Consider the following 27,328-nt stretch of genomic DNA (forward strand, 5'->3'; position numbering starts at 1 on the left):
GGGGTGAGTTGGGAGGAGGGGAGTCAAATGGTGGGTGACAGAGTGACTTGGAGGCGTTTTGTCTGCGGCCACCCTTTGCGGGATTAGGGCGTCGGGCTATAGATATAGATAGATAGTATATACTGTATGTCAGTAATCTATCTTTCTATATAGGTATATAGATAGATAGATAGATAGATGGGGCCTCGGCTTCTGTTTGTGTTCGTCAGTCTCCCTAAAATTGGTAAAGTTGTCCCCAAACGGCAAAAAAAAAAAAAAAAAAAAAAACCCTGCTGACATTCGCCCGGCTTCTCTGCGACAATTACCGCAGTTCCTGGGTCCATAAATCATTAACATTAGGAACGCGTGAATTTCCCATCATCAGCTTTTACAGGAATGCCATATTTTTACCCAGCAAAAAGGCGAACACAGAAGGTTTATGGAAATTTATGAGGCTCAAAGCATACTCTGACCTTATTATCTTTTGCTTTGGGGTTTATTATTCCTTTCTCTTTTTGCATGATGCTCCACTCAGAATCTGTATTATGGCCACAGACACACTTGCAACTTTGTATATATATATATATATATATATATATATATATATATATATATATATATATAGAACATATGTAGTGTTCTTGTGCGTATATAGATATTAGTGTGTGTGTGTGTGTGTGTGATCACATGCCGTATCCTCCAGTCACCTCAACACAGGCCCCCACCATGTAGCTGCTCCGCTCGTTCAGCAGGAACGCCACCACTTCAGCCACTTCTGTATTTGGAAAATAAAAATAAGTAAAATTAAATAAGAAAAAGAAACAGTATAAACATTAATAAAACTGAACAAGTTTGTTAAGTTCGTTCACTGTGGCTATTACCTATAACTGAAAATAGAGACCTGGATGTAAATCAACGGTTGTGTGTCGTGTTCTGGGGTAATGGTTGTATGATTTCCTTCTCCGTCACACTTACATTTGTTTGTGATTATCCCCTGTCATAGAATACTACCCGCACAAGGTGGGTTAACTTAAGCCCCAACACTTCTTCCTTCAACAGCAAACCACTTTCTTGCCAACTATTTCTTCCCCTGTCCCCCTCCTTCCTACCGATTTGGTGGTTAGCCACCAACATCTGGTTCTTCCCTTCTCAGTCACACAGGCTGTATCATCGTTAGAGGGATGGCCTGAATATTTAGATAGCACGTGTTAGATAACACTGGAGTTCTGTGATTGAACCCACAATTTATCAGTCTTGTAGTGTGTTTCTCCTTGCTTACTTATTTTTTCTCAACCAACCTCTTCAATGCCTCTCATCAGCCCTTGTCTTCAATCTCTCATCTATTACGTACTAATAGTATCATTTCTAACCTCATTCTAGCCATAAACTTGTTATGTAGCTCTGCTGTTGCAAAGAACACATTATTGCAGTTTCCACAAACGAATACTAGAAAGGTTCTAGAACAGAACTGCATTAACAGACATTCTTTCTAACTATAACCTTATCATACACTGGTTATAAGTCAATGGCCAGCTTAGAAGCGTGCATACTGTTAGACATTTTACAAGAAAAAATAAGAAAGACACGTTTTTTTCTTCTCCCTGTACACAAACTGGCGCCCAGATCCACTGAATGTCCCAGACTGTGTTACTCATTTACAGAGTCACTGTTCTCTTTTTAAAGGATGAACTCTGGTAAGCTGCAACCACAGAATTATATGAATGTCACTTATGGGGGGTGTTGAAAGGTGGAAGTGCCAGTGTCGTCTAGGTTGTATCTGAGATGCAGGAGTTTTGCGTTTTGGGTGTGTCTGGAGTGTATCTGAGCGGTTTCTCCAGACAAAATATGTGTTGGGATGTGTCGGGGTGCTGAATACGATCTGGGTGGGTGTAGTTCTGTAACGTAGGCTGAGATGAAGGCGCCTGACGGCATCAAGCTGGTAGATACAAGCTCAGTGATTGCTTTTTATATCCATTGATGACGACACTTTTTTTTCGATAATCATCATGTGTTGAGTACCAGTAGATGCAAGAAAAAGTGGCATGTATGACAGAACCGTTAATATTACAGTAACCAGAAGCCAGTAAGTATTGTTCACGAGATCAAGAAACAAAAACCTTACAAAATAAGTGAGCTTTTATTCTCTGATGTGTTTGTCTACTTATTCTTATCATAATAAACCTGACATGCACACAGTACCTTGTGGAATACTGTATTATTTAACAGGGGGCGAAACTTATATATACATGGGTTCCTACACGCACTTTTTGCCACTGGACGCAGGTTACACTTCGCCAGGCATATTATCAACCTGCAGACGATTTTTGTATTCAGTCGACCTCCATACGGCTGAATATAGCTTAAGGGAGACCTCTTCTGTGGGAAGAGTTAAGGAAGGCTACATTGTCTAACACATCCAGTTTGAAACCACTCTCATGACCAGTTTTAAAAATATCTGGAGATAGCAAGAATAAGATAAAGGAAAACGTTATGGTTGTGAAAGAGTAAATTTCGACAGTTCGGTCCATCTGTTGCTGAATTCGCCATCCAGACGCTTTTATCTCATATATAAGGGTTGGTGAAGACTGTACGAGTATCTACAGTAGCTGACAGTTTAATTGGTCCCTTGAAGAGTGTATAGAAAGAAGCAATCACCAAGGGTGTTAGTACTGGTTGTTGGAACCCTCTTTCGTTGAGTTCAACATCCTGCTTCAAATTCTTCGATTCCCTGAAGCCTCCCTGTCCGTCTTTATTCACCATCAGATAATTCTATGCAGCGACGTATATCACTGATATATTAAAGAATTAATGAAGGCTGCATCTAACACCTCAGTCGAAATATGCCTCCTAGTATGCATTAAATCATCTAAAGATAACAAGTAAATAAGGTAATCTGTGCAGGAGGTAATGCTAACTGTTGGAACCTTCCTTCACCAAGTTCATTATCCTGCTTCATTTCCACTGAACCCTTGAAGCTGGCAAGAGAATAAGAGATGTCCCATACCATGATAGGGTTAACAGTGACGGTATTCACACTATGGCGGTATTTTCGTCCTGACCTTTGAGCGGTCATAACCAGTCACAACCCGAGGCTTCCCGTGACGTGACTGGTGTAGACATTTATCTCGTCAAAATGGCAGCACGAAAATGTGGCGTAGGTCATATGTGAACGATATTGATTGCCGTAGCTGGAACAAATATTACAGAGGAGACGTCCATGACAGGGTTTACAGTAATGATTTTATTTTGCTCTCTCTCTCTCTCTCTCTCTCTCACACACACACACACACACACACACACACACACACACACACACACACACACACACACACACACACACACACACACACCAGGCCCGTAATTTTCAACACGTTTTTTGTGGGGGGGCTAGACAAAATGTAGGCCTATATACCTTCGTACTAGAAACTTAACATTAAATCAGAGCGCTTCATTTTGCAGAACATCCGATATTTTTCAGTCTGATTCTACCTACAAGTTGATGTTTAATGAGGCAAGTATGTTTAGTGATTGAGCTGGATGTGTAAATAAAAGGCTTCACTTTCTGCCAGTCTGAACATTGAGCTCAAACTGTAACCAAGATTAATAATTTGGCCATCCTACATTTATGGTGTAGTAAGCTGCACCCTCATCAAGATTGTTCCTACACGCCTGCGGTAGGATTCAGGTTGAAACATACCGCCCTGCCTTTATTCTTTTGGAAACGATAACATTATCAACAACTAAGTACTAGCCTATTATGATTTAGTTTATGATCAGTTTGGATCAGAATTGGAAATATTCGATCAAACACGAGTAGAATTGTTGGCATTTTCAACAAAATCACTTCAAGTTTTTCTTCCATTTTATTTTCATGTTCAGCCTTATAAGTCCAACGTTGTTTTCTTTCGTATTAAAGTTCACTCATCTTCCATATCATAACATGTATTTGCCCCCCTCTCCCCCACACACATTTGCATTCCATCATAAAACCCTTGATCTTAGAGCATACATATTCCACCATACGATACAAACAAAATATAAACATTTATTCAACATGCCAGACACGAGCAAACATGGCTTTTCTTCTCTCAGCTGTGTCAATAAATTCGTTCAGAACCGCCTTCAGATCAAGAGTGTCAAGTCTCAAAGAATGAACACTCAGCATGTGGTTTAGCCGGTTGTAGGCCATTGTGCTACTCAAGTCTCTCAATCTTTAGTGTTACGATAACAAAACACGGAAGCATAATTATAAACACATTAGAGAGAAAATAAACTCACAGGCCAGAAGGCAATAGGGAGCTATCGACAACGTTTGGCGAATGACATGAACAGCATTGCCACACAACGTAAACATTGAAAAACATGTAACACTACCACTGTGCGTCTCAAATAGTTGTGCCAACAAGATTTATGATAGTATTCGACATATAGTATCATATTTTACTTACAAACTTGGTCAGTATCATGAGTTGTTATTGAACCCTCAATGTTAGTTGAAGTTTTGACAAATTAATATACAGAAAACATTGGGGGACTATAGCCCCACTAACCCCCCCAGAAATAACGTCCTAGCACACACACACACACACACAGCATCCAAGTTCTGTTCCACATTTACCACCATACATACTTCCAAGTACCCATTGTCGTGTCGCAGCCCGGCAGGCTACCTCTAGAAAAATCCCGCCATCCTAACCCGCCTCTGATTACATTAGTGCTGTCCTTTGTGCATATTTTCCTGGGCTGAAAATTCGCTTCTCATGATGAGTTACACTTTTTACATGCAGTGATCTGCTCCCATTTTTTTTTTTTTTTTCATTTGTTTATTCAGATGCTTTTTATTGACAGTAGCTTCTTTGCACTTGAGCCAATGATTATGCTGATCTATGTGCAACGCTAGGGAATTAGATACTCTGTGACATCGCACATCTGTTTTGTGTTTTGCTATCTTTGTATCCATTCTTCCTCCTGTTTTCCATGTGTACGCTTTTGAGCATCCAATAAGCGGTATGTTGTATACTACATTGTTCTCGTTTTTACTTCCTTTCACTTTTGCGTTCACTGTTACTCTTATTTTACATCCCAGTGGTGGTGCGATCCTAAGGTCTGCTCTCTTTAAGTACTTGTTGATAACCAAAGCTTTGGCTGTGCTGGGGACAGATGCATATCTTGTATTGCCTTCGTTTGATTGAATGTAGTAATTATCTCTTTTCTTTTTTATATCATTATCCTTCCTTTCTAGTTTTAGTAACATGCCTACTGTATAGGATAGCTTTTTAAAAGCTTCCATTATATATTAATAAGCTATGCTATCCAGTAGGCATGCTGTTATAATTAAGAAGGAAGTGCAGAGGTAGTCTCGTTTTACTTGTATAAAAGATGACTACATGTTTACCACACTTACTTCAAGGAAGGAAGATATATCAGTTGCAGTTCTTGTACAGCGGTATGATTATGAACTACTATGCGCAAAAATCCAAAAGAGTGAGAGGGTTGAAGCCTGCTGTCCCACGACACGCATATTAATATCTCAGTGCGCTATGGTCTTGTAATAAACGCGTGATACCTTTCAATATATCATTGCTGCTTCTCTAGTCTGCCTTAGGGGGATTGCTATATTTATGGGACATATTATACCTAGAAATATTTCATGTCCAGTCCCTATGTTTGTCATTCCAGATGGTTACGTTCTACGTTTGTGTCATTCCAGATGGTTAGGTTATTTATCTTGGTTAAATACTTCATTTTAACTATATAAAGTAGTTACAAGAAATGGGTGTGACACAACACTTAACAGCTATTTGGGACGAAATTGTTAAGTGTTACAAGTGAAAACTGCCATAGCATGATGAAATGAATAACAATACCAAATTATTAACAGTTGAAGTGGAGTCAGAAGTAAAAAAACTACCCCAAATTCTGTACACATCTGAGTGCAGAAAATTGAGCTATTGACAATTTATCTTCACTGTCTACTGTGCAAGGCATAAAATGAGATACAGAGATCCACTACATCCTCTGGAAGTCAGTTATGAATACCTCTCTTCATACTATTAGTTTTTAAGTCAAGACACTCTTCCCTTCTGTGTGGTGCTGGAACCACATAAAGTACAACACACAGGACAAGAAAGAACAGCTAATACACATACTATTACTAGTTCATCTGTAGTTCTGGTTCTTTGAACGGTGTGATTAGGAACTCTGCAATGGTCCTGTAATACAGTTATTGTTTAGTGCGACTTATTTGGCAGCAGTACTTTTACTACGCCTGTATTTCACTATGAGAGATCCGAGGAGGGACACGTCTATTGCAGGTAAACATGTCTTAACCAACCTACGGCAGCCCCACCTACTGCTTAATGTTGGCACTGTCATTATCTTGTAAATGACTGCTGATCCCTCAGAGTCGCTTCTGACGGTACCTGCGATTGACTGAGCGAAGGCATGGTGTCAGCTGCTGCCAAGGGAGATTTACAGTTACAGAAGTTATGGACAGGGTGATGTGTCGGAAAGAAATATCTGGTTATGAGTAATTTATGCTTGGGATCTGTCATCTTAACATCACAGTAAACAATAGCACCAGAAATTCAAATGTTGCGTTTTGAGCACCGTAACTACGTGTTTTGTGTATAACGCCCAGGAAACTATTAACACACTGGGTAGTAACCATATAGTGAAATGGAGGCGTAGTGGTCTAGTGGGTTAAGGCATTCCATTAGGATGAGAGTCATATGAATTTCCATCTGCAGGGTGGTTGGGGTTCATTGCTGACATGACGGCACTGAAAGACGAGCGACGCTGGTCACTCATGCCTTACATGTTGGGAGTGAGTACTCCAGCCCCGAACCCCTGTGATCCCTGTGAAGCACAGAAGGACTGGATGATTAAACATACATTTTACAAGATCATGGCGTTAGATATTATTATACTTGCACGGACGATACTTCAGTAGATGTAATGCTTTTCGTAGCACATGTGTGCATGTGTGTGTGCAACTCTCCGTGTTTGTCGGTGTAAATAAATTACTGTAACTCAGTTTAGATCTGATTTTAAACAACTCTGTGTCAATGTTGAGGATTAGTCAAGCGATAAACAAATTCTTTTGGAGACCAATCGCTCAAAGGTCAATGTCACATGGTAATGCTAACCTCAATAGATTTAGTCTGATTTAGAACAAACTTGGTGGAAGGGTTGAAGGTAAGGCAAGACTGGAGAGATTATTTTTTTTCAACAATCATTTAAAAGTCAAAGCCACACAGAATCGTCAAGGTTCTTCCCGTATGTGTCTGTGTGAGAAGAAAATAACTATAAGTTTCATCTGATTGGTACCATCCTTGTTAGAACAAGTGGCGATCAGTCAAGAGGTTGGTCTATTTTTTTTTTTTTTTTTTTTTAATAACAGTAGGACAATGGTCAGGATCTCATAGCAGAATCTATGTAAAAGGTTTGTGTTCAATTTACACCGAACTTTCTACAAAAGTTCAGGAAAAGCAAGGATGAAGGAACTGGATGTTGAGAACAATCAATCAAAGGCAAAGGTCACACAGAAAGACCAAAGACCAAAGTCACATGCAATGGTCAGCACAAACGGTTTTAATCCAATTTAGGGCAAATTTGGTGGAAGGCTTGAAGGAAAGAAAAGACGGAAGTGTTCGATTCTAAGAACAGTAAGTCAACAGTCAAGGCCAGAAGTTAAGGCAAAATGTTCCACCCTATGACTCAGACAGTATATATTACAGTTTGGACCAAAGTTAGTGGAAGAATTAACAGGTAAACCAAGGACGAAAAGATCTGATTTTGAGAATAAGTAAGAACAACTAAGACAATTTTGATTCAATTTGTACCAAGCTCAGTGAATGGGTAGAGTCAGGCGGGTCACAGCCAAGTCAAATATTCCTCCCTTAGATCATTTGTAAAAGCGGAGATGTTGCACTCTCTGAGTGCTCGTTCCTATTTCCTCTGTCACTATGAAGTATGGAAGGTTATATCATGTAATTCTTTAACCTGCCCCCGCGGCCACAGTCTTCTCAGTGAATCAGGAGTAAGCCTTACCAGGATAACAGACCTTGCTAGTTTACCTGTTACCCCATTTTGCATGTACTACATCTCATAACATAATCTTCTGCAGTACAACCTAGCACATAAGATTTCATACTTTGTTGTTGTTGTTGTTGTTCCTTGACCCCAATCTGCCTGGCCAAGCAGACCCGTCAACCACGGGTAAGCAACTGCTCCACTGAGTTCGTCCCACAGATTCCCAACCCCGTTGATGCTGTCTGCATTTTAGTGTGGTACAGTATGTGCTATGCAGTGCTCCATAACGTGTGTTATATTGTGTGGGTTCATTCAAGAAGCGCGGCATGTACAGTCTTTAGTTCCACCCAACGTGAATCTACACTGAAGTGGATTAGGTGATGTCCTGATCTAAATCTAGCTTGTTGTACTCGATCAGGTCTATCGAACCCTTAAACGGCGGGCTACTTTCCAATTTTACATCCGTGTGGGATGAGTTATTTTGGAAAAAATAAAGTGTTATTAAATCAGGCTAAACATGCATAAATGGATCAGAACAACAGAAAAAACAAATAATTCGATGTTACTCTCTTCAGATTGCACGTGGGCTGGGTGGTGGTGAGAGGTGAGTGAGAGGGGTGGTGGTGCGTCAAGGTCACTCTCAGTGGCACGCGACTGACAGCACACAGGCACAGTCTTGCTTGCTGCTTTTTTTTTTTTTCTTTTCTTTTTTTGAACAGCAGACTAAAATATATTCTTTTTACATTATGTACACTGTTCTGTCTTCAAGGTGCACTATGAACACTACACACATTATATGTAAATTTGTTCTTACTTTACGTTTCTACAGGTATAAATTTACATACGTAAATATTATGTACAACTGTTCATATTACCACAACTGTTGACACTAGTATGTTACAATATGGTATTCTGTGAAGCAGTCAGTACAGACCCACACCACACTCCTGGCATATAATAGGCCCGCACTGGAATGTGTTCTGGAACGTCGACCGCCTTTTCCTTGACGGATGTTCCGGAACGTTGTCGCCTTTTATGGGTTAAGAATGCCTCTGTTTATGGTAATTTTGAGAGGAGGAGCTTGTAATATGCTGTTCTGAATGAGATTTGTACTGACCTGCGCAGGAAATGAGTATGTTTGTAATTCTTCATTGCCAATGTTGGAATGTTTGGAGGTGGGATGATGTGGAAGAGAGTCTGGTAATGTTTGTGCGTGTTTGTTTTATATGCCTAGTTTTGTTGTGTGGCCCTGTTATATAATGACAGGGGTAATGTGGGTTGGGGTAGGCTGTCAATAGAACTGTATGCTCATATCAAGATACTGTCTAATAGCAATGACTTTAGTTTCAAAGAGTGAGTTGTGGGGGTGGTTTTGGTGCAGCCAGTAATGATGCGTGGGGCGTTGTTCTGTGTGGTCTGCAAGGTGCTGTAGTGGGTGTTGGATAGGATGGGGACCCATGCCGGGCAGGCACAAGGCATCACTGTTGTTGTAAATAAGCTGCAGAGCAGCAACAGATGGGATGTCATTCTGATTCTAACATATGTAAAAACTTATTGCAAAACATATAGAATGAAACTGTTATTGTAAACATTCTCATAATATTAATTTCTTGTTTATAGGTACTGTGTTTTTGACAGTGTTATCATGCATGGCAGTCAATACTCATATTACTGAACAATGCACAAGGTTTGCAGAGGAAATATCTGTCACGTACAGGAAACAATGACTGAATCCCTCACAAATGACTTGATGTCATCAGGCTCCTTCATCTTGGCAGAAATAAAAAGAACTACCATATAGTTTATATTATATTTTACCTTAAATCTAATGAAACTGTTGCATTCAAGTGAATTCTTTACATGAGGTTCCTGTTTTTCTTAATCTGATTCAATTTTCGTATTAAAAGTAAAAGAATATAAAAAGTTGAATAGGAATTACTTTTATATAATTTAGTTTTGGTTAGGACGAATATGTGAAAATACACTTCTACTTTCCAACCATTTTTGTGTCCATTTATGTAATGTAAATTTATTAAGTCTGTGTATCAGCAGAGCTATGGATGAAAGAATCTGAACATATAACCTGGTAAAGCCTGGGGCAAAAATGACACCTCACCCTCCCAGCCACGCTTCTTCCTGGTGTCGGACGTCTACACCCGGCATATTAAATATTATCACCTCACAAATCCAGCCATCGACCTACTCATTGCCTCCACTAACCTTCAGGGCGGCCAGCTCTACCCAATGGTATGAGCCGCATGAGGTCCTTACTTCGACGTGCAGTCATTGGTGTGTCAATCAGTCCAGGAAGCACACAGTTTACACGTATGGCTTTGCTGAAATGGTATGGAGATCCAGTAACTTACACTTCAGTATGGATGAATCATATTACATAAAAGAATCGTTCTTTATGTACAGTATGAGGAAAATGATTACCAGCATTAAAGCAAATACAGTACATGGAAGCCATGATCAGTCCATTGTCTGCATGCCTATATGGTTTAGCTACCTCGCCAATTCCGCAGCACACGTCTTGGTGAGTGAAATAACTCCTCCTTTACTGGCAGTATAGCCACCCCTATTGGTACAGCCAGTTTTCCCCACAATACTTGCAATGTTCACTACTGCACCCCTGGGGTCATTCCCACTTTCCAGCAGTGATGTTGCGAAAGCCTGTGTTACCAAGAAACTTCCCTGCGGAGTAAAATATGATAATGCTAGATTCATTGTTGCCTGAGTATAAGTATTTTCATAATAGTTTGAGCATTTTCTCTTACTTTTTATGTCATGTACTATTAAACACTGAAGTGATCGTCACAACTAGGAACTGACTGTCAGGTTGACATCAATATTTTTCTTCCAGGAATCATCATCAGTCTCTAAGATGGGAGCTATGATGGCCACGCCGGCACAGTTGACTAGCAGCGAGGGCGAGGCACCACACTGGTCCTGGGCTGACTTCATGGCGTCCTCCACACTGCTCCTGTCTCTCACGTCCATGGCCACAGCCACGTGCTGCCGCCCACCTGCCAGAGACAGGGGAATAATGCATATGTTCTTTACTATGAAATAGTACAAGAAGTTTCATAAATAATAACACCAAAGTCCTGCATACCAGAATATTTTCAGGTGCAAATAGCAATGATAGGAAATGTTTGGTGTAGCATCAAGCCCCAAAAAGTATATTTGTGCTGCGAGGAACTTAATAATGACCTTTGATTCCAATTAAAAAGGTAAATGGACATCACCTGAAGGGTCCTAAATGCAAAATTAGAAAGTTTTACCTCAGGACTGCAAGCGGGTCACAAAAAGAGTTTCACTAGATTATTTACCGTCAAATACACCAGGAAAAATGCCACCCTTCTCCCCAGGCAATAAATAACTGTACCATCCTGTCTTACAAGTGGAGGTGTGGACACGCTGACACCAAAGAAAGCAGAAATGAGCGAGCTGCACCACTTGTGAGACTGGCTGGCCTCCCTGAGATGCTAGTGTTATATTCTGATTCAGCTACTGAGTAAGCAGCCTGAGCCACAGCCCTGGGGGGATTATGAGAGAGAGAGAGAGAGAGAGAGAGAGAGAGAGAGAGAGAGAGAGAGAGAGAGATCCACTTATTCTGACCACTCCTGAGCACATGATTATAGAACATGGTTTCTGGGTTCTATATACTCACAAGAAAAAAAAATCGTCGAGTCAGCATGGTCAACATTGTCAGCCTGTTCACTGCACCAAACACACCGTGCAATATATAGTTTATAAAAGGAGAATGAAACAAAGGCATTTCATCAGTACTTGGTCTTTCCACCCATAACCTTTGGTATATACAACTAGTAGGCGGTTTGGCCTGCTGCCGAATATTATATATATATATATATATATATATATATATATATACATATGGAGCCTCTGTGGTACAGTGGTAGAGTGTGCGTTTCGTACACAGGTGAACCAGGCTTCGCGCGCCGCCAGGGTAATAAACTTTGGGAGTGTTCACCCGGCCACGTACTGCTTTGGCGGACACAGTGTCGCTTACTATAAAGTATGCTTGCACCCAGTCGGCTTGCACTGGCCGATTACACTTGGTTCACAGAATACACAGAGGCGGTGTCTCAATCAGTAGAGAGGCAGCCTGCAGTCCTACCGGCCTCAATCGGTAGAGAGGCGGCCTGCAGTCCTACCCAGGTTCAAATCCCGGCTGGGGCAGAGAACAGTTTAAGGATTTGACTTTATTAAAAATCAGACTTTACTGATCTACCAGAAGACCTGCCGACATGCCGTAAGAATACCCCCCCGCTAATACCAGTACACCAGTCTTGTATGAGACAGCCCTAGCATGTATTCAATATAGACAGTAGGTGTTAGCGCCGAAGTGGTGACATGTAGAGATGTTTGGTATGTAGGAGGACTACTGAGCCATGAGAACATGCTGTGAAGCCTATTCCCAGAGTCGGACACATTAAAAAAAAAAAAAAAAAATCCAAAGCCACTCCAACACTATAGTTACACTTACAAGCACTTCTCACTCTACATACAATCTCTACCAGACAGCGTAAGCCACTTGGTAGAGATACATTGACTATCGCCCTGACTTTGGTCAGGATAGGCCAGTCCTGCAGTGGATACTTAAACTGCTGATTATATATATATATATATATATATATATATATATATATATATATATATATGCCAACGGCCATACCACGTTGAGTACACCGCTTCCCGTTCGATCAGCGAAGTTAAACAATGTTGGGTCTGGTTAGTACTTGGATGGGTGACCGCCTGGGAGCACCAGATACTGTTGCCATAACGTTCTCCCTACGTGTCAAGTGGGGTTGGTGGAGGATTAGTGCCCCTCCCTGTAAAACAATTAACTCTAAGCCGTTGGTCACCCCGTTTGGGATACATGGCGTCTGGCAATGAATGAAAAAATATATATATATATATATATATATACTATATATATATTTATGTGTGTCTGTGCAAATATGTAATGCCGGACTTTTACTCATCTAACAGTCATTTCTGATCTTCCAAAATTACTCTTTCATTTTCACATTTGTTGAACAACCACAGACGAAGGTAACTGCGTCACTCTTTTCTTTCACCTGGAGCCTAGTATGGCCCAACTGTGATAAGGGTGTTCGGGGGAAGGGGAGTTTAGCTGACATAAACAAATCGTCAACCATAACAATATATATATATTTTTTTCTCAAAACTTCACTATCAGTTTTTTCATTCACGCAGCAGGTAAATATTGGTATGTAAGGTTTGGTACGTCTGCCAACACTCTTGTGCTTTGATCAATGATCTAACTTCAAGGAACACATCATGAAGCACAGGGTGGCCGCAGGGGAAGGGGGGGGGAGGTGACATTTTCCAGGGCTATACCACAGCCTTTTCTTTTTTCATATCTTCACTTTTTTCCAGCTTTTATCTTCCCCCACTCACTTGATCATACTGTGGGCTTTCTGGACACCAGACGGAAGAAAAGCTTGATGTGATAACCTTCGTCTGTCAGTGGCTCAATAACTGTGGAAATGCAGGATAACTGTCAGCTGACAAATTGTAGTAAAAGAAGAACACCATCAATGCACACTGCGTATTTGTAAAAAAAAAAAAAAAATTCTGATATGATGCGGAATATGTTCATAGCTGTACTAAAAGCAATTGGTGGGAAGACTGAGTACCGATAAGCAAGATGAATAAAACTGCAATGAAATTTCGAGCACTTCGTAAAGGCATTGAGAAAGTTGTAGATTTGTGACAAATGACTGATTGTCTAATGAATTTGAATGCCACTGCACCCAACACGGCACTGTAGGTTATTAGGCTGTATACATTATTATATTCAATTATGAAGAATTTTTTGATATTATTTATATTTCTTAGTCTGTGGTTTTGGAATGCATTAATTTTAAGAACCTGATGGCCTGGCAACCCATACCATGGAATATTCACGAAGTATTTCTTATTTAAGAGGAGCCTGTGGAGTCACATGGAGAGATAGGCTGACGAATGAGGATATAAAGGAACGGTGTGGTGTTGATGTGGATGTGATAGGGAGCGTTATGAGGAACACACTGAGGTGGTTTGGCCATGTGGAGAGGATGGAGGGTGAAAGACTGACGAAGAGAGTGTATGTGAGTAAGGTGGAGGGGGAAGAAGGAGGGGTAGGCCAGGGATGAGATGGAGGGATGGGGTGGAGAGGTATATGAGAGAGGGGGGTGTGAATTGGGAGCAGGGCAGTGAAATGGCGGGGGACAGGGCGACTTGGAGGCGATTTGTTTGTGGCCACCCCAAACGGGATTGAGGCGTCTGGCAATAGATAGATAGATAGATAGATTTCTTGACCTGAGGTGTGAGGCTAACACTGTTTAAAATAGTGCATAACAGCTTTGCTTTATTTATGAAACTTATCGCCTTTACTATTTATATTGGTCATTGATTACATTATGAAACGTGTTGGAACAGAAACCGGTGCAGGTATACTTTGGGGAGAGAACAGGAAACTTTTGGATTTAGATTATGCAGATGATATAGTTTTGATTTGTGATGGGCCAGAAGAGATGCAGAGAGTGTTGGACTGTTTGGTGAGTGAAGGTCGCAAGGTGGGTTTGGTTATTAATTGTGGAAAAACTGAAATAATCAATATGAATATGGAAAACGCGCAGGAATGTGTAATTGGAGGTATGGTTGTAAAGCAAGTTGATAGGTTTAAATATTTAGGTACTTATTTAGCCAAGGATGGTTCTTTGAACTTTGAATTCGAGGAAAGGTTAAAGAAGGCTAATCAGGCAATGGGAATGCTTAAAAATATTTGGAATAATAACAATTTCTCTGTGCATACAAAAATCAAACTTTATAAGGTAATGGTTAGGAGTATCTTAATTTATGGACACGAGTCTTGGTACAGCACAGTGACTATGGAAAATAAATTCTTGGTGTTTGAAAATAAAGCACTTAGAAGAATATTAGGAGTTAAGTGGTGGGAAAGGATACCAAATAGTAGAATTAGAGAAATAACGGGAGTGCAGCCGATCGATGAATATGTTAGATTCTCACGATGGAAGTGGCTAGGACATGTGTATAGGAGACAGGGAATAGTACGAGGTACACCAGGGTGGGTGGCACCTGGTAGGAGAGGTAGAGGAAGGCCAAAAGAGACGTGGGTGAGGACAATGAGACGGGAAGCTGGAGATGAGTGTTGGGGAGATCTTGAGGAGTTAGCACAAGATAGGATGTGGTGGTGTGAGTTCATCGAGGCCCTATGCATCCCCGAGGGTGCCACTGGAAATGATTGATTGATTGATTGATACAAATGAAAACAATAATGCACCTATGTCTGTGAATGTGATTTTTTAATGTCATCTAAATTAGTAGCTGACATCTCTAGCCATCAGTAAGGGAGAGAGATACTGCTGGAAAAACAATACACTCCTTACTCTAACTTGGCTTAAAATTGTCACTGTCCCACTTAAATGTTAAGCTGGAACAGGATTGTAGATTAAAACCGAATCATGTTGCTAGTCACGAGGAATTGCTATGGAAAGGACATGAAGGCGTAGCACTGTCTTATGACACTGAGCCCCATAAGCTGCCAAAGGTCGAAAATCTGGGCCAAGTCAAGGTGAGGGAACTACAGTCGTTCTATTTTATCAAGGCAGTTTGGGTCGGGCTCTCTGGGACCTCACTCTGTTAGCTCTGTTGCCACATCGTCGCCACACACGTGCTCTCTCTCTCTCTCTCTCTCTCTCTCTCTCTCTCTCATATTATATATTAACTACTACTAATTGTATTTTCTTAATTTTTTCTCTTGTTTTCTACTTTTTTTCCACACCACCCCTGAGGTAAAAGTCCATAGGTGCGTTTTTTTTTTTTTTTTTTTTTTTGATAGCTTCTGTGGCGGGAGACTGACCGAGTATGACCCACTCACGCAGGGCTGTCCCTCGTGTCACCACCTGACAACGTCGCAAAAGCAACCCTGACAAGTCTTATGAGATTTATACTATACTACAGCTTTTTTATTGAATTACATCTATACAGTGTTTAAAATTCATTTATAAGTAGTTACTAGCTTAAAATAGGAGAGTGAGAGAGAGAGAGAGAGAGAGAGAGAGGTGAACACAAATAATTACACGTGTGTCGGCGGCGATGTGACAACAGAGCTAACAGTGTGAGGTCCCAGAGCGTCCCACCCAAAATGCCTTCATAAAATAGAACGACTTTAGAGAGGACATGTAAACATCACCCATGACAGTAACAGACTACTTTACTGGTGCTGAATAATTGCCATATTATGCCACTCCAATAGCCAGAAAGTTAACAACCTGATATTTATAATCATGTTATTGTCAGAATGCCCTTAGTTAAAGAAAGTGAACTGGCGTTGTAAGGTGAAAACCATGTATTTATTGCTAGGTTAACTTAAATCATGCTAAGGTTTTGATGGAGAGAGAGAGAGAGAGAGAGAGAGAGAGAGTGTTGTCAGCAGACTGTTGCTTATGTTGACCATTTTCTCCATAGTATTACACTGAACACAACGGCGCATCATGCAAACATAACTTTACCTCTGGCTAGTCTGTGACGCAATGGACAGGACAGTGACTCACCAGGCAGGAGAGTGACTCATCAGACAGGTGAGTGACTCATCATGCAGGAGAGTGACTCACCAGGCAGGAGAGTGACTCACCAGGCAGGAGAGTGACTCACCAGGCAGCAGAGTGACTCAACAGGCAGGAAAATGACTCACCAGAAAAGAGAGTGATTCACAGGGGAGGAGAATGACTCATCAGGCAGGAGAGTGACTCGCTGGGCAGGAGAGTGACTCGCCGGGCAGGAGAGTGACTCGCCGGGCAGGAGAGTGACTCACCGGGGAGGAGAGTGACTCATCAGGCAGGAGAGTGACTCACCAGAAAAGAGAGTGATTCACAGGGGAGGAGAATGACTCATCAGGCAGGAGCGTGACTCACAGGCAGGAGTGTGACTCACCAGAAAAGAGAGTGACTCACCAGGCAGGGGAGTGACTCACCGGGCAGGAGTGTAACTCACCAGGCAGGAGAGTGACTCATCGGGCAGGAGAGTGACTCACCAGGCAGGAGAGTGACTCACCAGGCAGGAGAGTGACTTGCCAGGCAGGAGAGTGACTCACCAGGCAGGAGAGTGACTTGCCAGGCAGGAGTGACTTGGCAGGCAGGAAAGTGACTCATCAGGCAGTAGAGTGACTCACCAGGCAGGAGAGTGACTCACCAGGCAAGAGAGTGACTCAAATGACTCACCAGGCAGGAGAGTGACTCACCGGGCAGGAGAGTGACTCACCAGGCATGGGAGTGACTCACCACGCAGGAGAGTGACTCACCAGGCAGGAGAGTGACTCACCAGGCAGGAGAGTGACTCACCTGGCAAGAGAGTGACTCAAGTGACTCACCAGGCAGGAGAGTGAGGGTGTCTTTGGCCGCCTGAAGGTTGATATCAGTGACCACCACTTGGGCGCCCTCCCTGGCCAGCACCTGACAGCATGCACGCCCAATGCCGCTCCCGCCGCCTGAAGTGACAGGCAGTAATCAGTTCACAGTAAAATTTACTCTTTAAATATCTAGCATTATATCTAGTGAGTGCTCTGCTATCTCAGTGAATAATTTTCTCAGTCAGTACCCGGTGCTCTCTCTCTCTCTCTCTCTCTCTCTCTCTCTCTCTCTTTATAATGCCATCAGTCAGTCAGTGTTCAGTGCCCTCTGCTTGCTGTACAGTACTGTCAGTCAGTACTCAGTGCTTCTTGAGAAGTACAGTTTTCCTTTTGGTACTACAGTTTAATGTACAATGGAGGATAGTAATATCACTCGGATTTTTTAGCAGAACAATTATCAAACTCTCACGCAATATTCTGAGCGACTCTTGAGTTCCAGCGATCGCATCACTGGGTTTTGAAAGTCATTGCTCACAGTCCCAGCATTGATCATAAAGTGAATCGATATTTTTTTCTGTAATTGTAAAAGCATCCAAATATCACTGCTCTGTATACAAGCTCCATGAGACCATCTGTTACCGTAGGACCAGACACTCAAGAACACATTTTAGTCCATTCATTCAGATTATTCTTTCATTTTCTTGCTACCTTCGTACAAAGTCATTCAAACTGGCCGAGACTTTATGTATCAAGGGATTAATTAGTGCTGTATTAAACCTTTCCAATTCGTCTAAGCTGACTGATATCGCCTGGTGGTAGCAAATATAATATTAACAGTATTACATCGGACTGAAAGGATTAGTGATAATACAGAACCGGTGAGCACTTCTCCAATCTGATGATAACAGGGAAACTAACAGTATGACGGTGTGGTCTTGAGAAATCTTACTGACCAGCATAATTTTACACAACTACACACTGCTTGGTTACCAAAGACTTAGGCTGCCGTACAGTCAACAAAGGCGGTGTCGTCTCGCCAAACTGTTCATCTGCCCTGAGATTTAACGCCATAGTCGAAGTGTTTGCTTAATGACCACTAACTTTATCTTGAATGTTAATTGCAACGTTTTAATATCGCCACATCTGATAACAGTAACAAGCAAGAGAATACCGAGATATAATGTATTACTAAGGAAGATGACTTATGAATTCTCCCTAGCCACTTCGACTGTGACCTATATATGCCAGTCAAGTAAGTGGTGATGAAGAGTTATCACCACGCAATAAGTGTTATCCTGGACTAGACAGTGTTTTGCCGCCATCACTGTGACTGCCTGTTGCATCTCAAGTATTTGTTCAGCACCCAGTAACCATCATTGCATTACACTGGCCTCATCAAAATTCCATAAGAAAATCTAACCAGCACTACAAATGGTTACCAGATTCTAAAGGAGTATAATTATACCATCCGTAGGTGCCATACAGGAGCTAGTAAGTTATGGCGATATTAATAGTTAGGTTGTTCAGACAACATTTAGCTTTACCCGAGATCAAAAGAGTAGATACGGTATACCCACCATTAGCTTTGCTGACTTCATTGGGTGTATGGACGCCAACTAGCGGCTGCCTTTGGATGAGGAGTATTGGAAACTAAATACAAGATATTCTCAAGGAATTTAACACCTTTGCCTCAAGACAATAGTCCACCTTCAAACTGTGTGTGTGTGTGTGTGTGTATGTGTGTGTGTGTGTGTGTGTGTGTGTGTGTGTGTGTAAGGAAGGAGGAGGGAGGAACGTGAACTTTGGATTAGTGAAGTTATTCAGCACCATAATCTGCATGTGCTCTTTCCAGTATTCCTCTACTGATTTTCCCGGTAGCTAATTATTTCAGTCTAATGCCACTTCCATTTCTGCAGTTACAGTTTGACTACTTTCACTGTGGTTGTCAATTACATGCCAATGCAAATCAGTCGTATACACGAGGCCAACCCGATCCAGTCTACAGTACAACATATCTTGTGTGTGTGTGTGTGTGTGTGTGTGTGTGTGTGTGTGTGTGTGTGTGTGTGTGTGTGTGAACCTTCATGTACATATCACAAATGTCTGCGAGGGCGAAAATTGTGTAGGCTACACATTCGGGGTGTGTGTCGGTCGGCCATCTTTTCTCCTGTATCGCTTGTGAGAACTGTAAGTCCTGGTGACAGCTGCCCACCATTCCTAACTGGGCCCCGAGATGTGAGAGGTCACAGCGCTTACGTGCTTTCATAACATGTAACCTTGGGATTTGGCCTGTGTTTAGGACACTCATAGGGATTTTCGAGTCCTCCTAAGGACTTTAGAGCTTTAATAAACACCGGTCCAAAGGTCTAATAACTGAAGATATAAACTGGTACATCTTTTGCTGGTAATTTCATCTTAAAAATATTTGAAACTTTTACAATAAATAATAACATCTACAAGAAAACTGAGAAAACAGTTAGCACATTGTTTGAGTATTCGTCACCTTCAATCACCCTAAGCTATATTAAATCCTCTGGCAGTAGCTAGAATAAAATATCAAACGGGCATCAACATTAGCCCCTTCAGTCAAAGTAAGGAATTTATGCTTTGGCTATTTCAAAGTTATACTCATCAGAGAAAGTCTTCGCTTCGGAGGGTGTGCTGTGTCATTCCTTCAGTGTTAGGGCGCTCTCCCAGGTGGAGTGAAATCGTGCGGCAACAGCAAGAATACACTACAAACAACTTGTCCTGCAGTGGCGGCTAAGAGACTTGCTGTGTTAACATCTGTACACGACTGGCCTGGGCTCGTATTCTCGTCGGCTAAGGGAGATTCCTAACACCTCTGAAGCTTCCTAACACCTCTTCCTTTTGCGACTTATTTTTGAATATGGATGGTTAATACCTTTTTGTACATTATTTATGGATAGTATGGCGACATTGGAAGTATTTATATAAGACGGAAGAGGACAGTAACGTGTAAAAAACAAAATAAATCGCTTAGGAGAACGTGTCAGGGAGGTTCCTCAACCAACGAAAATACGGACCAGAGTCGTCTGCCGCAGGGTAAGCCACTCAGTCGCCAAGCGGCGGTAGTAAGCCATCATGGTGACTGGCAAGTTGGTTAGGGCAATGTGCTTGTGTTGTTGTCAGCTGAGCAGGATCTCTAATAGTGTTGCCAGATTAACGTTTTTAATCTAGATCTTGAGATATTAACGAAATCTAGCTGTATCATAAGACATCTGTACAAATTTTTGCGACATTGCAGAGATTATTGGCTCTTGTGTAACGATATTCTGTTTTTTTTTAATTTATTCATTTATTTTTTGTATTTTGTGTCATACTATCTGTTTGTGAGTGCAAGTTTAGTGGTATTTGTAGCTCTGGATTTAGCATCACCACTCTCTGCCCCATCTTCCTTACCATTTTGTTGTTCGTGTTACACCTTAAAGTAGTTTTTACCCATTTTTTCATTTTATTTTTGATATTTCTAAATGAATTTCATAGACAAGGTCTTTCCCACTATATCGATGAAATAAAACCCTCATTAATCCCTTCATGTCAAAGGTCTATCCTAAATGAATTAAATTATCTAGAGTTACCGAGAGTACATGTACTGATACGTCATCATGGTGATGGGATTAATATCATGTTGCATGTTATATCTAATAGATGTAAAATACTGATATTGCTTGCAATAATATCTATGTAAATGAAAACCTTTCTTCATTGTCATTAAGCTTTCAATCCGCTGGCGTTTTTTGTGCACTGTTCTTGCAGCTGACGGACGATTTTATTCACTTAAGGGGAGATTCTCGTACTGAAGATCTTACCATAAATTTCGCACCATTTTGTGCGTAAGGCATTTGTTGAATTAAAATATCTTACTGAAAACTATTGTAGTTTGAGCCAGAAGAATTACCCAGTCCTCACAGATAACGTATTTTTCCCTTATATTCTCGCTGCTTACAGACCTTCCTATGTAGTATGGAAGAATTTTCAAAATGGTGGAGAAAGATGAAACCTTCATTATTCATCACTATAGGGACGCACTCCTATTTCAACAATATAATCATCTTGAGGTAGCAGCAGCAGTATTAGCAGCAGTCCTTGTAATTCCTGGTTTATATGAAACGTGAGCCTGGTAGACTGCAGGCTGATTTTGCCCTTCTCAGACAGTTCACCATCCTACATTGCCAGTCCATTGTTTGGCCAGGCCAGTTGCCACAATGCCCTACCAGCAGGCGACCACCACCACTTCTGCTCATGCCTTCAACTTGCTGAGGGGGGCATCCTGTAGCAGATCGGAGCTGCCGAGAGCCGAGAAGATCGTGGGGAACGTGAATTGGTTCAACGTGAAGGCTGGACACAGTTTCATCAAGTGCCAGGACACTGGTGCTGATATTCGTCCGCAGCCTTGGGATCCTTGCCCCGAATTCACGACTCCTCCAGCGCTCTGTAGGCGAGGGTGAGACGGTGGAGTTTCATCTCAATCAGTCACCCAAGGGTCCTGAAGCTTAGGCTGTCAATGGGCCAGGGGGCGATGCTGTGCAGGGCTTTGCCCATGCACAGTGGTGCCCCACAACCCAGAGACCCCAGCCTAGGGGTCCTGGGTGCTCTGGGAAGATAAACACCATCGTTGCGATGTGCATCGTGACGGCAGAAGCTTTTTGTGGGGATGACAAGGCGGTTTTGTGTGTTCTCCTCCCTCAAATTTTTTAGGAGAACAGGCTGCATTGCCCTGCCATCCCTCGGAGCTTTGCCGGCAATGCATGTTCTGCCCCTCATCAGGAGCGCCAGGCCCGGCGACTGCAGCCACCACGAACCCGCAGTACACCGTGGAAACGGGTGAAGCCGGATACTCCCCTCAACAGGGCGACTGGCACCACGATCATCGACCCGGCACCGTCTATGGACATGGATAAGGAAATTGGCTCAACCATCATTGAGGTCCACCCTCCTCTGTCAGCAGCCGAGGGGGGACGGGCTGCCTCTCCTGTCCCTTCAGTCCAACTGGACGCTGAGGGCCCTCCCTCCTCGGTTTCTACATCTGCTGCTGGGAGTTTGGTGGGCATCACACCAGCTGCTAAGACTCCTACCTCTCCCTCTCTGCCTGAGGCCGCCCCAGTTCCTCCACCTGTCATCACCCATGACACCATCCTGATCTCACCACCTAGTCTCGATAAGCCCGCCATCAACCTTGGGCCCAAGACCAAGCACCTTTCCAGCATTGACATCGCCACACGCCTCGAGGATAACGCTGACAAATTCATTGACGAGGCACTGAAGACCTTAGAGCGGACCCAGCGTTCCCAACTCCGCATGTCAAGGAATTTGCAGCTTTTTAACAGTCTCACACGGAACCTCTCAGACTAATCATGATCAGCTTACCCCCCACTGACCCGCTCGGTTGGGGGACGACTCACTGACGCTGTGGACTTTGCTGCTAACGCACCCATCACATCCTTCCCTGTCCAGTTAGGAGTTACCCTCCCCCTCGTTACTTACAGCTTGCGTCAGCCATGCGCATCTCTGATGGGTTCTCAGTTTGCCCGTGTCCCAGTATTCCTGGGATAAATATTACAAAAAAAAAATCCTACTTTCAGGGGATAGGGATATAGCTGAGGGACATTTGTATAACTAGGTAGTTTAGCCGAGGTTATATCGGTGCCACCACATGAAGGCATCCCTATCCAGTACCTTGGAAAAGTAGCAAACACAAACTAATAAACACTTTTTTCAACAGATGAAGTCAAGCTGCTATATCTGATAAGGTGCATACAGTGTTACCTGTGACGAGAGCGATTCTGCCTCCGAAGATGCATGATGGTGTGGTGGTGGTGGTGGTGTCTGCTGACGCTGCCATTACTACTGTTGTCACTCACGCTATCCTACCGCAATGACGGCCTCACATTGGTACAAGGCCAATCTGTGTGTGTGTGTGTGTGTGTGTGTGTGTGTGTGAACCATCATTCTACACATCACAATTGTCTGCGAGGGCGTAAATGGTGTGGGGTTCGCTTTTTGTGTGTTTGTTGGTCGGCCATCTTGTCTCCTGTATCGCTTATGAGAAACTCTTTAAGTCCTGGTGACAGCTGCCCACCATTCCTAACTGGGCCCCGAGATGTGAGAGGTCACAGCACTTACGTGCTTTCATAAATAGCTCTTGGAGTTTCTCCAATGTTTAGGGGCACTCATAAGGATTTTTGAGTCATCCTAAGGACTTAAGAGCTTTAATAAGTACCGGTCCAGAGGTCTAACCGTAAAAGACATTAATTGGTAAGCTACATTCTCACCAGGTTTATTAACGTCTTCGGCTGGTATTTTCATCATGAAATTATCTGAAAGTTTTTACAATAAATACCAGCGTCAATAACTCTGACAAGACAAGCAACTCATTGTTGGAATATTCATCACCTTCAATCATCCTAAGCCATATAAAATCGTCTGGCTGTAGCTAGAATAAAAAATCAAGGGGTATCATCATTAGCCTCTTCAGTCCGATTAAGGAATTGATGCTTTGGCGATCTCACAATTGTACTCAGCTTAAGAGAGTTATCACTTCGGCGGGTGTGCTGTGTCATTCCTTCAGTGTTAGGGCGCTCTCCCAGGTGGAGTGAAATCGTGCGGCAACAGCAAGAATACACTACAAACAACTTGTCCTGCAGTGGCGGCTAAGAGACTTGCTGTGTTAACATCTGTACACGACTGACCTGGGCTCGTATTCTCGTCGGCTAAGGGAGATTCCTAACACCTCTGAAGCTTCCTAACACCTCTTCCTTTTGCGACTTATTTTTGAATATGGATGGTTAATACCTTTTTGTACATTATTTATGGATAGTATGGCGACATTGGAAGTATTTATATAAGACGGAAGAGGACAGTAACGTGTAAAAAACAAAATAAATCGCTTAGGAGAACGTGTCAGGAGGTTCCTCAACCAACGAAAATACGGACCAGAGTCGTCTGCCGCAGGGTAAGCCACTCAGTCGCCAAGCGGCGGTAGTAAGCCATCATGGTGACTGGCAAGTTGGTTAGGGCAATGTGCTTGTGTTGTTGTCAGCTGAGCAGGATCTCTAATAGTGTTGCCAGATTAACGTTTTTAATCTAGATCTTGAGATATTAACGAAATCTAGCTGTATCATAAGACATCTGTACAAATTTTTGCGACATTGCAGAGATTATTGGCTCTTGTGGAACGATATTCTGTTTTTTTTTAATTTATTCATTTATTTTTTGTATTTTGTGTCATACTATCTGTTTGTGAGTGCAAGTTTAGTGGTATTTGTAGCTCTGGATTTAGCATCACCACTCTCTGCCCCATCTTCCTTACCATTTTGTTGTTCGTGTTACACCTTAAAGTACTTTTTACCCATTTTTTCATTTTATTTTTGATATTTCTAAATGAATTTCATAGACAAGGTCTTTCGCACTATATCGATTAAATAAAACCTTCAGGAATTCCTTCATGTCAAAACTTCTTTCCTAAATGAAATAAATTATCTAGAGTTACCAAGAATACATGTACTAGTACGTCATCATAGTGAAGGGATTAATATTTTGTTGTATGTTATCTGTCTCTTAAATGTAAAATATTGGCATTGCATGCGAAAATAACTGTGTAAATGAAAATTTTCTTCATTGTCATTAACTTTCAGTCCACTGGCGTTTTTGTTACACTGTTCTTGCAGCTGACGGACGATTTTATTTGTTCAAGGGGAGACTTGTACTGAAGAACTTACCATAAATTTCGCACCACTTTCTGCTTACGGCGATTGTTAAATTTAAATTTCTTACCGAAAACTACAGTATTATAGTTTGAGCCAGAGGAATTACCCAGTGCACACAGGTAACGTGTTTTCCCCTGATATTCTCGCTCCTTCAGACCTTCCTACGTAGTTTAGGAAAGTTTTCGAAACAGTGGAGTGAGATGCAACCTGCATTATCCATCACTATAGGGAGGCTCTCCCATATTAACAGTAATCATCTTGAGGCAGCAGCAGTGTAGTAGTCCTCGTAGCCCCTGGTTCATCTGTAACGTGAACCTGGTGGACTGAAGGCTGAAATTATCCTTCTCAGACACTTCACCATCCCACTTTCGGGGGATAGGGATGTAGCTGAGGGACGTTGTATAACTAGGCAATTTAGCCGACCGGTTATATCGTGCCACCACATGAAGGCATCCCTCTCCAGTACCTTGGAAGAGTAGCAAACACAAATTAACAAACACTTCTTTCAACAGATGAAGTCAAGCTGCTGTATATGATAAAGTGCATACAATGTTACCTGTGACGAGAGCGATTCTGCCTGCGAGGGTGCATGACGGTGTGGTGATGGTGGTGTCTGCTGACGCTGTCATTACCACTGGCCACACTCACGCTGTCCTACCGCACTGACAGCCTCACATTGTCACAAGGCCAATCTGTGTGTGTGTGTGTGTGTGTTCGTTAGCGCTTATGCGTGCGTGCGCTTGTCTGTGTGTGTGTACATAAAGAGGGAGGAGGGTGCAGCATGAACTTTGGATTAGTGGAGTGATCTAGCACCATAATGTGTGTGTGTGTGTGTGTGTGTGTGTGTGTGTGTGTGTGTGTGTGTGAGAGAGAGAGAGAGAGAGAGAGAGGGAGAGAGAAAGGGGGGAGAGGTGGACAAAATGTTGGCCTCTGTGGTAATATGGCTGCTAATACTGTACAAAACTCCGTCGTAAACATTGTCCAATAATGCGAAGTAATGGGAGGTAAAGTACAGTCACTCATGAAAGAAATGGTACCTCGCTAGCCAACCCCTCCGCGTTTCTTGTGGTAACACTGGAATCTTTACGACTTCAAGTGATTCGAGTTGGACTTTGAGACACCGTGCCTGAGTCAACCCCGATTTGAATTTGTTTCACTTCCTGATGAACTACTGTCACTCTGCCGTGTGCGAAAATGCTCTTCATAATATTGTTTTGTAAGTTAAATCATCGCATCTTAGTGTATGCGGTAAATCCTTTGACCTCAGTAGATAATCTAATGTTGCACACTTTCATAATGCAGCATCTATTATTCACAATAAAACATGAGTGGATGCACAGAAACAATTACGATGTATCTGCCAGTGATTTCCAACCATTCCCCACACAGTTCAAAGCATTCCGTTGCAGTGATTTATATAACTTTCATCCCGTAGCCTAACCTTTGACGTTACGAACAAATATTTATTGTCACGTTACCAACTTGGATTGACAGGGAGGCTTTCTCGGCGTATTTCATGCACCACAGTCTAAGAATCTTTTCATCATAATGGGTGGTAGTACAATATGATAGAAAAGTCTAACAAGGTAACCTTCCATCACCACTGAGTAGAAATATTTTTGGAAAAAAAAAATGTGAAGTCATTTTTCGTTATACAGTAAGTCGTTACCACATGTTCTACGATTCAATTGGTAGATGAGAAGTTATAGACACCACTTATTTTAATGACGACAAGTGTCAGTGTTTGTGGTTTTTAATACAACAATAACTATACAGAGAACAGGTCATGGGCTCAATACCCAAGGTTGCCCTAACCGACATCCAGTATCATACGTTTGACATAAACGTTTCACAAAACAACAATGTCCCCTTCATCATGATTACGTGATAATACTTATCTGACTACCACCAGGCAATCATATAAATTGCGAATGACCTCAAGATAGCAAGAGTTTATTCAGTACTGTTATCGAACACACCAATAATAAGTCTACCATTAAAACCATATTAATAATGAGCAAACAAAATAATTAGGCGTCATCGTACTTGCGGGTGTGAAGTCTTAATACATGTGCAACGAACATATGGGTCCAACCTCCACTAACCAGAGGATGGGGTTTCAGATGCAGAAAGCAACGAAAACTGAGCAGCAGTGAAAAGCATCATACTACTGCAAAGAAACTTA

At 42.1% G+C, this 27,328-nt stretch overlaps 1 protein-coding gene and 1 non-coding gene across 2 annotated transcripts; one reads left to right on the forward strand and one right to left on the reverse strand.

Annotated features, from left to right (window-relative positions):
- Nucleotides 1–662: 662 nt before the first annotated feature.
- LOC145394449 ((3R)-3-hydroxyacyl-CoA dehydrogenase-like) lies at nucleotides 663–25,772 on the reverse strand. Its single transcript, XM_080268310.1, has 6 exons — nucleotides 25,700–25,772; nucleotides 17,438–17,554; nucleotides 10,846–11,039; nucleotides 10,523–10,707; nucleotides 10,234–10,349; nucleotides 663–754 (listed from the first exon to the last, which is right to left on the reverse strand). The coding sequence occupies exons 1-6, from the start codon at nucleotides 25,770–25,772 to the stop codon at nucleotides 663–665; spliced, it is 777 nt and encodes a 258-aa protein (XP_080124436.1).
- On the forward strand, nucleotides 12,699–12,817 carry LOC145394609 (5S ribosomal RNA). Its single transcript, XR_013896466.1, has one exon. It is a non-coding gene; the product is annotated as a 5S ribosomal RNA (ribosomal RNA).
- Nucleotides 25,773–27,328: the final 1,556 nt, after the last annotated feature.

The sequence above is a fragment of the Coenobita brevimanus genome, chromosome 27, assembly GCF_032717465.1.
Source record: "Coenobita brevimanus isolate Jiangsu-jjx chromosome 27, ASM3271746v2, whole genome shotgun sequence".
Classification (NCBI taxonomy): Eukaryota; Metazoa; Arthropoda; class Malacostraca; order Decapoda; family Coenobitidae; genus Coenobita; species Coenobita brevimanus.

Excerpts from the sequence above, each read along its gene's own strand:
- LOC145394449 (XM_080268310.1), bottom strand. The coding sequence starts at position 25,772 with ATGACAGCGTCAGCAGACACCACCATCACCACACCGTCATGCACCCTC. Across the intron at positions 10,708-10,845 it reads ATATTGATGTCAACCTGACA|GGAAGTTTCTTGGTAACACA; the intron begins GTCAGTTCCTAG and ends TTTACTCCGCAG. Across the intron at positions 10,350-10,522 it reads TGTGCTGCGGAATTGGCGAG|CAAAGCCATACGTGTAAACT; the intron begins GTAGCTAAACCA and ends ATACCATTTCAG.